We start from the raw sequence: 13,963 nt of genomic DNA on the forward strand, positions 1-13,963 counted from the left end.
GATAAGCCCCTAGGCATTGTTTTCTTATCACCTTGTAGAAACATCCCCGATCTGTCAATTACCCATTGTGCTCAATGCTTCATCTTTTGATGGTGGGTGTAACACGTCTTTTGATTGGACAAGGAAAGAGAAACAGCGAATGGATGAAACTGATACAGAAGGTCGTAGGTCTGAACGATAATAGTGTTTTCTCTTTTGAATTCAAACCTCCTCTAGAGTCATAGCTTATTAAACATTTCTGTGAAATCTGTCTTGTAGATGATAAACATTTTATAATGAATTAACTTTGAAAATTTATATAGAGGAGGTTTGATTTCAAAGAGAAAATACTAGTAGGTTATATGGTAGTTTCTGACATACAACTATAGTAGTATTTTCTCTTTGAAATCAAACCACCTCCGCAGTCATACTTTATGTTAAATTTCATAATAAAGGTTTTTTAGTTTCAGAAGGATGCTTTAACTTCTTTATAAAGTGTAATACATTTCTGAAATCTAAAGCTTTAAACATGTGTGTGAATTTCACACCAAGAGGTCGTTGATAAAGCATGTCACGCTTTTTTTTACCATTTTTACCTCGACATGTCACAAACTGTTACAAAATATTGGAGCCCCCTTCCCTAAAGTACGTCACAAACTCACACTTTCGAACATTTTTTTTTTAATTAATACTTAATTTAATTTTAATCTAAAACTCAATTCACTATTAAACCGTATTAAAATTTCACTTACCGGTAAAAGACATTTCACATTACAGGCTTTTATAACTGTAGGATTGTTACGATGAGCAGTATGAATATTTATCCACGTGTTAACCTCTAATAAAAACGAAATTATAATTTAGATTTTCTTTCAACCCTTTACTAACTAAAAATGGAACAGTCCAATTATTTCGTCATTGAAATCTGTGTGGAGGTTGTGCCTATTCAATAAGCCGGCCCAGCCAAGTTGCCTATTGAACATTCGAACAACAGAATCAGGAGATACGCAATTCGTCTTATTTTGACATAAAACTAATTCAAATGTTTCACAATTTTTTGAAAATTATTTTTAAATTCTACTAAAGAAATAATAAATAAATTATACATTTTTTTTAATAAATGTGTGAAATCACACATGGCCTGACTCCCCTCCCCATGTCACAAACTGTCACTTTCTTACTCACCCTCCCCCTACCTGGAGCGTAACAAACTTTATGGACGGCCCGTAATGGTTAAAGCTTTAGACTTCAGAAAGGTGCTGATTTACTTGTTATATATCCATAAAATTATAACACAACATATGTTTCTATATGCATTAAAATTCACCTTGAACAGTGCCTAATAAAAAAATCTATTCGGGGGGGGGGGGGGGGGGGGGGGGGGTTGCCCCTCCCGCACCCTCCCCGTTTGGGCCCCCCCAGTCAACATTTTCTGGGTACGGCCCTGAACTAACACAGAATGTCCAAACTTGTGGTTGACACAAGACTTAAGTGCAGGCTACATTCAACCAATTATGACCAGGTCATCGGCATCTTTAACACCAACGTAAAAGCAGTCCTCCTCTATGGGTCTGAAACAGCTGGGTTACCAAAACCATCACCAACAAGATACAGACATTTGTCAACAAGTGGTTGGGCCCAGAGGGGATAATCACGTGATAGTCAAGATGGCGACGTCCACGCCGAGACTTTTATTTTTCGCCGTTTTATACCCTTTATTACTCTTGTTTAAATTTTTAACGACACTCACTTTCCAGTTGTATCAGTAATTAAGTGATAAGTGTTTATTTCGTATTTAAATTCGCTTTGTATCTCGACTTTACTCCGCGCAAATTTTCTTAGTGGAGCCCAAATTAGGTCATCCCACTAAGAAATTTCACTCCTCGTAAAGTTGAGATATAGAGCGAATATTACTATGAAATAAACTCCAGTAACTTTCTTGCTAATATGTCTGGAAAGTAAGCGGAATTTAAAAAATATAACAATTTATTAAAGGGTATAAAACGGCGGAAAATACCGGCCTCGGCAGGGGACAAAAATATTTCTTAACTGCACTCGTCCTGAAGGATGAGTGCATTAAAATGTTCACTCGTCCTGCAAACACATGCACTCGTTCTTCAAATATGTATGAAATAAAGATTGCAAAGGGCTGATATGACTAATAAAGTTTCCTATATCACTGCTAAAATGCTGCTTACTCAGTTATTCATGCCAGCTGATCACAAAAGAACGGACGTTTGAATATTGCCCCCGTCCCCTGTAAAGAACGCTTGTTTGTCAGACATTTTTCAGACGAAATGCAGACTGGTTTAAAAATTTATTTTGCGGTTAAATAATTCTTTAAAATACTAATACTAAGAGTGAATGCAGTCGGATGGTTCCCTGTCAACATGCACGCGAAAAGTTTACACCTAAAAGCCAATATTCACTCTGGACACTGACAGTTACGCATAACAACATGCACCTGCTGTATGAAATTTACAATTACAATTTCCGGTTCAATCGTGTTCTACTTTCGGAATAGATATGCTTTAAGAAAATGATTTTATTTAATGAAAAAGAGTCGTACTGGTCAGAAAAAACATATTTCAACATTAGCTTTTTTCACTCGTCATGTAGGACGAGAGCTTTAGAGAAATTCACTCGTCTTTTCAAGATTTCAATCCTCAATACGAGCGGACGAGTTTTGTGTCCTGCTCCGCATGAACGTCGCAATCTTGATAATCACATGATTACCCCCTCTGGGTTGGGCCACATTTCCAACATCAGGTGGCCTGAGAAGATTTCTAAAAGACCTATGGAGCAGAACCAACCAGAATCCCATTGGACAGGACATCAAAAAAAGAAAATGGGAGTGGATAAGTCACACACTTTGAGAACCAATCAGCAACGTCACAAGGCAAGCACTAGACTGGAACCCACAGGGAAAAAGGAAAGTGGGATGGCCCAAACAGTCGTGGAGAAGGTCAGTTTAGAGCGAAGTGAAGGATGCCGGAATGACATGGACATAAATCCCATTGGACAGGACATCAAAAAAAGAAAATGGGAGTGGATAAGTCACACACTTTGAGAACCAGTCGGCAACGTCACAAGGCAAGCACTAGACTGGAACCCACAGGGAATAAAAGCTGCGCCATGAGCGCATGATACGCCCGTCGTTCGCCAATGAAGTAGTAAGGTAATAAATAACCCTTTGAATCATTTTTTTACTTCAGTTTATTTGTATTTGAATACATGGTTTATTTTATAAGTACATGAGCATGGAAATCACGAAATTTTGACGAACAAAGTCCCATAACTCTGGAACGACAATTCAGAATTCCGTCAAAAACGAAAGGGGATCAGGGTTTATCAATATTAAGATTGTGTTGAAATTTGAAAAAAATCCATCGAAGGATATTTGAGCTACAGTAGGACATTCAATGAAATCACGAAATTTTGACGAACAAAGTCCCATAACTCTGGAACGACAATTCAGAATTCCGTCAAAAACGAAAGGGGATCAGGGTTTATCAATATTAAGATTGTGTTAAAATTTGAAGAAAATCTGTCAAAGGATATTTGACGTAGCGTACGACATTAACAGACGGACGGACGGACGGACGGACAGACGGACGCGGGGTATACCATAATACGTCCCGTCATAGACGGGCGTATAAAAAATCCATCGGGGGATATTTGAGCTACGGTAGGATACATGAACAACAATAACATTTAAGGTCACAGTGACCTTGACCTTAGAATGAATGACCTTGAAATGACCAGTGGTCATCTAAGTGTGCTTGCAAACCTTCATGTCAAGTTTGAAGACTCTATGTCCAAGCATACCAAAGTTATAACAATTTTAACATTTTAACATTTAAGGTCACAGTGACCTTGACCTTCAAATGAATGACATTGAAATGACCAATGGTCATCTTCTAGTACTGGCCAATCTTTATTTCAAGTTTGAAGACTCTAGGTACAAGCATACTAAAGTTATAACATGAAATAAGAACTTTAACATTTTTACATTCAAGGTCACAGTGACCTTGACCTTCAAATGAATGACCTTGAAATGTCCAGGGGTTACTTACTAGTTCTGGCCAACCTTCATGTCAAGTTTCAAGACTCTAGGTCCAAGCATACCAAAGTTATAACAACTTTAACATTTTTACATTCAAGGTCACAGTGACCTTGACCTTCAAATGAATGACCTTGAAATGTCCAGTGGTTACTTACTAGTTCTGGCCAACCTTCATGTCAAGTTTCAAGACTCTAGGTCCAAGCATACCAAAGTTATAACAACTTTAACATTTTTATATAGCTACAGTAGGACATTCAATGAAATCACGAAATTTTGACGAACAAAGTCCCATAACTCTGGAACGACAATTCAGAATTCCGTCAAAAACGAAAGGGGATCAGGGTTTATCAATATTAAGATTGTGTTAAAATTTAAAGAAAATCTGTCAAAGGATATTTGACGTAGCGTACGACATTAACAGACGGACGGACGGACGCGGGGTATACCATAATACGTCCCGTCATAGACGGGCGTATAAAAAGGAAAGTGGGACGGCCCAAACAGTCGTGGAGAAGGTCAGTTGAGAGCGAAGTGAAGGATGCCGGAATGACATGGACCCGGCTTAAGAGAACAGCCCAGAACAGAGTGCTTTTGCGTGGTGTTGTTGCTCCTATAGGAGTCGCAAGATATAAGTCAAGTAAGTCAGTCATTCTAACAATCCTTAGCAACCAATCAGAAGGGCCAATATTATAAGAAACATTGTACACGATACAGATTACAACAGGAAGCTAACTCTAGCCAGTATTTTGTCAAAACGCCAATTAAGGTAGTGCACCTCTAATGATTTCCCGCGATTTCTTCGAAGGTTGAAGAGCCTACTATTAGGTGCCGTAGCCTAGTGGTTAAGGCGATAGACTAGAATTCTTTTGGGATATTCCCGCGCAGGTTCGAATCCTGCCGACGACGTATACTTTTTTGCGACGCGTTTTATTTATTTTCTAACGTAATTTGATTTAATATGGCATATAAGCTATATTTATTGTTAAATATGTTGCAATTTTTATGCACATTTTTCAATTATTAAAATTAAAACAACGTTATGGCGAAATTGGGTGATTTACTGTTGAAAATACGAACCATGCATGTTGCATTTTTATTTTTATTTCAAAAAGTAAACGGTAAATCTGTCTAGTTCTTGGTATTTTTGCTGTATATAGTGTTTCTATAAAAACTAAGTTTAAAATATGACTTAAATGATACTATTTTGAATTTTATGACACTTTGTTTTTAACCGACCCAATTTTTACTTGGCTGAAATCACTTACATTTCATGGTGCTCTTCCATAGATAAAAATTTGTAAAAAATAAATGTCTGTAAAAGAATACTTATTTCATCTTGTTTAAACTTTAAACACCTTTACAGCATCTGTACACACCAACTGCATGCCCATATTTGGAAATTTGAATGAATTATGGAACTTTTATATACCCCAGGGGTGAAAATAAACTGGACAAAAGCCGAGCGTGGGGGTGGTTTTGAAAAATTCGGTATATTTTTTTTAAAAGCATGGAAAGCCTACCTACAAATTTGCATGTAGTTCAGTGAAATGATGCTGATTAAGAAAATAATTAATTAGATTATATTTGGATATGTGCCCATTAGAGGTGCACTACCTTAAAATGCAGTTTTGGTTGCTATGCCCAAGAATACAAATTTACCTATAGATTGACATATAACATATTTTGTAAAAAAAAAATCACTTTTAAAATTCAAATGTATTCATAAAGAGGGCCCATACTACTGATAGACATGCTAATGTTTAATATGTCAATATATTTAAGTGTGTATAACTGGACTTAATAAGTTTTTGCTGCATTCAACCAATTATGGTCAGGTCATTAATTACACTGGGAGAACTTAATTTTCTCATCTGGGGCTTGCCTCTGAATATGTTGGGGGGACAGAATTAACATATTGTACAGTTCCCTTATATTGATCGTCTCCTGGTATGAATCGTTTTGTTTATATTAAAAACGAGGCTCTCGTGATGACGTCACAGGCATATACTTCTAGTATTTTGCATAACTGACAAAACGTCCCTTGAAAACAAAAACAAACACAACCGAAATGAGGAAAAAAAGGTATAATTGCGTTTCAAAATCTTCATCATCATCATCATCATCAATCCCTTGGCCGGTGTGGCTGTTGGGGGGAAATAAGGGAAATAAGGGATGAAGATACATAAATCCTTCTCCAGTCAGGTCTGTTCTATGCTACTGAGAGTAATTCATCCATTGGAAGGGATGTCCACTCTTACATTGTCCAGTCAGCTTTTCTTCTGACGGCCTTGCCGTTTACCTCCCTCTAGCGTGCCCTGGAGAACAGTCTTACAAAGAAAGTAGTGTCTTGTGACGCGTCCAAACAAGGCCATCTTTCATCGTTTGACAGTCACCAGTAGGGGCTCTTGTGGACCAACAAGTGTTGCAGTCATGTTCAGGACGTACTCGTTGGTCTTGTGCTCCGTATAGGAGATGCGGAGCAGTCTTTTGAGACATTTATGTTCAAATGCCTGTATTCTGCGTTCTGTGTCCGCGTGAAGCATCAAGGTCTATCAGCCTTAGAGTAGGATGGAGACTACGAGTGACTTGTAGAGCCTGTACTTGGTGGGAAAGCTGATGGAACTGCTTGTCCACAACCAGCTCAGTCTGGCAATCGCTGCGGTCGCCATGGCAATTCTTATACGGAACTCAGCGATCCTTGGATAGGGTTTTGCCGAAGTACTTGAAGCTGGTCACTTCTTCTAGCTTCTTGCTGTTCATTGTGATTACTGCACTGGTGTTGGTTGTGCTGTTCACCATGATCTTCGGCTTTTCCGTGCTGACCTCCCTCCCGTAAGCTCTTGCTCTGTTGGTGAGATCTTGAAGTTCACTACTGGTGTCACCCATGAAGTCAATGTCATCAGCGAATCTATATTTGGAGATGGGGTTTTCACTGATAGAGATAGAGGTGTGATGGTCATGGAGTCTCCTGCATTACTAGTATCTTCTCAAGAAAAATGTTGATGGGAGAGAGCAGACATCCACTGATGTCCTGAAGAGGTCCCCCTGCTGTCTGTTGAGAAGTACTGCACTTACTGTTGAGTTCTTGAATGACTTGCGCCAGCCCTTCGTCAATTTTGAACCATCTCATTACATGCCATAGGCCATCATGAAACACACAGATGGAAGCTTTCTTTAATGCAATTAAGTTATGAAAGAGCTAACATTGGTGTTGCAGTTGTTTCTTAGTGATGATTCTGCAGTTGAATATCTGTTCCACTGTGCTCCGCCCAGCTCTGCATCCAGCCTGCTCTTTGGCCAGCAGTTCATCAGCCTTACTTTTCAATTGATTGATTGATGATGCAGTAATTCACCCGCAACTTGAGGTTGCCCTTTTTCGGTAGGGATATTACCAGTGACTGGGTCCACTCCTTGGGTCACTTCTTCTCCTCCCAGATCTTTTGGCATAGTGCCATCATTGCTGCAGTCTCTCCTCCATGCTTAATCAGCTCGGAAGGGACGTTATCCACTCCCGGAGATTGTTCTGCTTTAGAACTTCCCACTGCCTCTTCCACCTCTGTATGGGCTGACTTTCTTCATCCGCTTCTGGTCTGGGATTGTTGACTGGAGTCTGGTTAAAGTGGATAGTTGTAGATGTCAATGCAGTATTCACTCCATCTGTTTAGGACTGCAGCAGTATCGGTAAGGAGATTCCCCGTCAGTGTCGGATATAACACTGGCATTGGGCTGACTGGTCTTCGGGAGGGTCTTGAGGGTGCTATAAGCCTTCTTGCTGCTGCCTGCGGTCATATTTAAGTCAAAATCTTACTTTAACTAAAATAATACAAATTTATCCATTTTCCATAATTGATCCTCTTAAGTTAATTTCCATATAAAGTACAAGGTAAAGCAGACAAATGCACTAATGTTAACAGAAGGCTTTCATTTATTTATTTTTTTTTAACTTTCTCCTGATTCTCAGAAAATGTTGCATGAACAATTTTAGCATTAAAACGTTGCGCACACATCGCGTCAGGTAATATACACATGTTCAGTGGTTAAATACCCTGTCCTTATTGGATGTTTATTTCAGGCCATCTTTTAATAGTGACATATAAGCTGAAATTTATTTGAACAAATGTTGAACATTTGTGCTTGTTAAATTCTTGAGCACTTTTATGTGCTCATGTTGCTCAAAAGAAGAATGACCCATAGAACAGAAACTTGTAGTGAATTTTATTCCGGGTGTGTATGGAATCGGCTTTGAGTGATTAATCACGCTGTAAAAAAAACACTTTTGACATGGATTTAAAGGAATTAAATAAGTCTTTGACGTTAAATCATGTATTGTTGCATTGTGTGCATTTATTCGGAAATTCTGTTATCTGTTTCCTTGACCGCTCAATATGCGGTAACAGGAGGATATTTGCAAATAAAATTATGTGAATTTACAAGTAGCTACCGTTGTTGTTACTCTAGTCCAAGAATACTTATACATTTTGTTAGTTTTGCGATGTCAGAATTTAAACTTAAGTTTCTTCTTGAATTTTCACATCTGTACATTTCAAGTACAGATGTGAGCATTCTTAGAAAATCAAGTCAGGTCTTGGGTGTGGATAAAATTAAAATGTTGGTAAACAGACACAATTCTATGAAGATTTTTTGTTTATTTTACTCATTAGTAACCTTGCACCAAAGTAACGCATAGGTATGCATCATCAACAGGTACAATTTAATATATACATTAAAAACAGTACTACTTTTGATATCCATTAATTAATATATTGCTACTACTACATGATCATCCCTGTGTCCAAATCAAACTGAAAACCTCATTACCCAACGTGTTAAAAATTTGGTTTAAAAGGTAGACAGACATTATTAACATATGATACTGATCACCAGTAATGATCATGAACTAGTTTCAATGAGAAATATATGATTTACATAAACAGTTATCATAAATAATGACCATGAACTAGTTTCAATGAGACGTCCATGATTTATGTAAACAATTATCATACATAATGACAATAGGTTATTGCCTTTACAGTCATTTAGTTATTTACAAATCAATTGTTTACTGAATTTGACGCTTTATCAACACATCTAGATGTGATGAAGATAAACTAATATCATACCCAATCCTTATATAAATATTTTCTTATGAACATACACTGACTTTATGACATACATTTAACACAATAGGATAAAAAAAATGTGAGCCAATAAAAAGAGGAGTTGATTAACTGCTTCCTAATAAATATTAGCTATATGTTAAAGGTATCAAATAGATACTGCCAATCATTGTATTACCACAATGACTAGAAGCACTACAACTGAATATCAACTACATATCTGTAGTGTACATGTATAGCATAAATAATAGCTAAATCAAATAATTACAAATACATACAGCACAAATATTTTCTCAATATGCCAAACTTTAAATGTATAATATTTTATACACATGTCAGCTTATAATATGTAAGATCAAAAAACAATATTCAGATATACACAGATAAAACCAGACATATTTATCAACAATATATAAATTGCCATATCACAATTAACAAACAAACAAAAGTGATCTGGTTGATATTATTTAAAATATATTTGCAAATTTTGGGAGGGGGGTGGTATAAGCAAGCATTTCTGTAAAATAGATTGCAGAATATTCCTATACATGAAGCCTGCAAATCATAATATACCGAAATATGTAACTTTACAAATAGACAAGTCGTTCAATTAAAGCAATGGAGAATTGGCAGTTTACAGCTATTGAAATGAAATGCAATTTAGTGTACCCATAAAAATGCAATCATGAAAATAACAAATTAAACCCTGCACTAATAAATAATGGTAATTTATGATAGTATGCTACCAATTTACTCTTTTCAAAACTACCGGAATACCAAAAAAGTGAACCACAAGGTTCAAGAATAAAATGAACCATCAATACAGTTATGAAATATAACAATACATGTGTAATACTAAATATTTTTATGAATGATTTTATAAATAATGAATGAAAATACGTTTGTAACAAATCATATGGCAAGGACAATTAGTTGAATTACTTAACTATGTCATTTTAGCAAATATGTGTCATTTTAGCAAATATGTAAAGATTGCGGAAAAAGATGCATGCAAGAATATATTAGCAATAAACATCTGTTTTGATGGGACAAAATAATGCACCCAGAACTGAAAACAGACGTTTTTAATGACAATAAACACAAGAAACAGATTGCCAAAAGCTGGAGATTGAGATGGAATTGGTTTTCTAACAAAAATGTATGACTACAAAGATATTGATTGCTTGAGGCTGGTATATAGAAAGGGTCAAAAGTACTTTTAAATAAGTTAACTTGGCTAAAAAATGTAATGACATCTTCTGCACAAAAAAATTAAGTTGATTTTTTAACAGTATAATTGCATCAAGTAAATGAAATACCTTAAGTAAAAATGTTGATATACTCAACATAAAACAAATAGATTTTTTTTTAAGTGTAATTTAAGATTGCAACATTGTTAAGATTATTTCTTCGGATGACACAGCAGCTATCATACTAGGAACCTAGCAATCCCATATCTGACGTCATCCTTATAGTTTTGAGTTCGTAAAAACTGGGTTTTCCACTCATTTACACCAAGTGAAAATAAAACTGACGGGGTTATGTGTTGTCTTCAAAATAAAGTTACTTCAATTCTTATGTCAAAATGTTTGTATGAGTTCCAAATCAGGTCTATTAGATCATTTCAACACAAGACATTTTATACCAAAACATGTGCTTAAAAAGTTCATGGCTACTGAAGCATTTGGCACTTTCATAGTGTTGCACTTGATCACGAGGAGATGATCATGAAGACTGAAGCCTCTCCCGTTTCCAGAGCGGTGTAGCTGACTGCCTGACTACCCGCTCTACCGTAATTCTCTCATCCACATTGCTTGAAGCCTGGTAGTGACGTAGCAGGTCCTGTATTGCCTGCTCCTCCATCTGAGAGAACAAAAAAACATCATTTTATCACAGTGAGTAAATAAGTGTTTATCTCAATGATTTTAAATGTACAACTTTTTACCATACAATAAAAGGTAAGATATTAAACTTTATGGTATATTTATCATGGAACAAGAGATGTGTTTGTCAGAAACACAATGCCCCCTAATGTACCGCTTTTTTTTTACCTTTGACCTTGAAGGATGACCTTGACTGTTCACCACTCAAAATGTGCAGCTCCATGAGATACACATGCATGCCAATATCAAGTTGCTATGTTCAATATTTCAAAAGTTATTGCAAAACTTTACTATATTAAAGTTTTAAATTTTCGACCTTTGACCTTGAAGGATGACCTTGACCTTTCACCACTTAAAATGTGCAGCTCCATGAGATACACATGCATGCCAAATATCAAGTTGCTATGTTCAATATTTTAAAAGTTTATATTGCAAAACTTGAATATAATCAAGTTTTAAATTTTTGGCCTTTGACCTTGAAGGATGACCTTGACCTTTCACCACTCAAAATGTGCAGCTCCATGAGATACACATGCATGCCAAATATCAAGTTGCTATGTTCAATATTTCAAAAGTTATTGCAAAACATTAATATATTAATTTTTTACCTTTGACCTTGAAGGATGACCTTGACCTTTCACCACTCAAAATGTGCAGCTCCACGAGATACACATGCATGCCAAATATCAAGTTGCTATGTTCAATATTTCAAAAGTTATTGCAAAACTTTACTGTAACCTTAAAGTTTTGAGACAGAATGACGGACAGGCCAAAAATAATAAACCCCCCATCTATCGATCCGGGGGCATAAAAATAACCAGGCCTACAAAACTTATGTAAATCAAAACTCCTCATTAAAAACATTTAATTAACAAACACATTATATGTAATTTCATTTTTCTAATAAAATTGATGAATAAGAGCTGGTAATTGCTATCAAACCACTTCAACTATCCCCCTTGTTAAACTCGACCCTTTCCGTGATAACTGTATTAGTGACAGTGGTTTATTGAAGCCTTCTTGTCCATGATACCTGTATGGGTGGCAGTGATTTATTGGAAGCATTGGTCAGTTGATACATTGCATAAGTGACAGTGGTTTATTGGAAGCCTCCGTCAGTTGATAAGTATATAAAAGACAGTGGTTTATTGGAAGTCTTGGTCCTGATGCCTCTATAAGTGAGAATGTTTTTTTGGAAGCCTTGGTGTCTGAAATACCTGTATAAGTGAGGGTTGCTAATTGGAAGCCTTAGTCATTTTACTTGGGAAAGTGACAGTGGTTTATTGAAAGACTTGTTCAGTGTCTGAGATACCTGTATAAGTGACAGTGGTTTATTGTTAGTCTTGGTCAATGCCTGAGATACCAGTAATCTGTATAATGGACAATGGTTTATTGGAAGTCTTGGTCAGTGTCTGAGATACCTGTATAAGTGACATCGGTTTATTGGAAGCCTTAGTCAGTTGATACCTGTATAAAAGACTGATTTATAATTGGTCTTGGTCAGTTGATACCTGTATTAATGACAGAGGATTATTGGAAGCCTTGGTCACTTGATACCTGTATAAGTGACAGTGGTTTATTGAAAGCCTTGGTCAGTGTCTGAGACACCAGTATAAAAGACAGTGGTTTATTGGAATCCTTTGTCAGTGTCGGAGATACCTGTTTAAGTGACGGTGGTTTATTTGAAGTCTTGGTCAGTTGATACATGTATAAAAGACAGAGATTTATAAGAGGCATTGGTCACTTGATACCTGTGTAAGTGACAGAGGCTTATTTGAAGCCTTGGTTAGTGTCCGAAATACCTGTATAAGTGACAGAGGTTTATCTGATGCCTTGGTCAGTTGATACCTGTATAAAAGACAGGGATTTATAAGAGGCATTGGTAACATGATACCTGTATAATTAAGTGACAGAGGTTTATCTGAAGCCTTGGTTTGGTCAGTTGATACCTGTATAAAAGACGGTGATTTATAAGAGGCATTGGTCACTTGATACCTGTATAAGTGATAGAGGTTTATTTGAAGCCTTGGTCAGTGTCTGAGATACCTGTATAAATGACAGAGCTTTATCTGAAGCCTTGGTCAGTTGATGCCTGGATAAGTGACAGTGGTTTATTTGAAGCTTTGGTCAGTTAATCCCTATATAAGTGACAGTGGTTTATTAGAGGCCTTGGTCACTTGATACCTGTATAAGTGACAGAGGTTTATTTGAAGCTTTGGTCAGTTAATCCCTATATAAGTGACAGTGGTTTATTAGAGGCCTTAGTCACTAGATACCTATATAAGTGACAGAGGTTTATTTGAAGCCTAAGTCAGTTAATCCCAATATAAGTGACAGTGGTTTATTAGAGGCCTTGGTCACTTGATACCTGTATAAAAGACAGAGGTTTATTAGAAGCCTTTGTCAGTGTCTGTATCATCTCCTCCTCATCCTTCACTATTTCTGAGAAGCTGCACATCCTAGATGGTGGGCTCTGTGCAGCCCCTCCCATCCAGACATTGTCAGGCGACTGGGGGCTGGTTGGGCTTGAGACTGTGCCCCAGGGGGTGGGGATGGCCTCAGACTGGATCTCGACCCTTGGGCTGGTCTTGGCCTTTTGGTTCAGAGGCAAGCCCCAGCTGTTGAGCAATGACAAAAGAATTACAATATCAATACATTTTATTGGTTAGCATCGTTTAAAAAATTCAACGCAAAACTGTTCTTATTCTTTTTTTTTTCAAAAATGACACCCATAAAGTTTCATGTTGAAATGTGTTATAGATTCATATCTGAGATATAGTCATAAAAAGTTCCATTATACAAAAACAACACTGGGCAACAACTCTTATTCAAGAAAGCGAAGAGTTGTGGTTCTTAAGCATGGCTATTCTCCTCCTTGATATCTATACACCTATTTAGTTTCATGTTAAATCTTATAT

The 13,963-nt window shown here is 36.7% G+C and overlaps 1 protein-coding gene across 2 annotated transcripts in view; it reads right to left on the reverse strand.

The window, feature by feature from the left end:
- Positions 1-8,361: 8,361 nt before the first annotated feature.
- The window catches only part of LOC127851621 (inhibitor of Bruton tyrosine kinase-like), a 54,574-nt gene continuing 48,972 nt past the window's right edge, over positions 8,362-13,963 (reverse strand). For both annotated transcript variants that reach the window (XM_052385446.1, XM_052385445.1), the window contains 2 exons: positions 13,414-13,663; positions 8,362-11,025 (listed from right to left, as the gene is read on the reverse strand). In XM_052385446.1, coding sequence (XP_052241406.1) covers positions 10,888-11,025; positions 13,414-13,663 — 388 coding nt within the window. In that variant the 3' untranslated portion in view covers positions 8,362-10,887. The remainder of the gene's footprint in view (positions 11,026-13,413; positions 13,664-13,963) is intronic.

Source organism: Dreissena polymorpha, chromosome 11 (genome assembly GCF_020536995.1).
Source record: "Dreissena polymorpha isolate Duluth1 chromosome 11, UMN_Dpol_1.0, whole genome shotgun sequence".
Lineage (NCBI taxonomy): Eukaryota > Metazoa > Mollusca > Bivalvia > Myida > Dreissenidae > Dreissena > Dreissena polymorpha.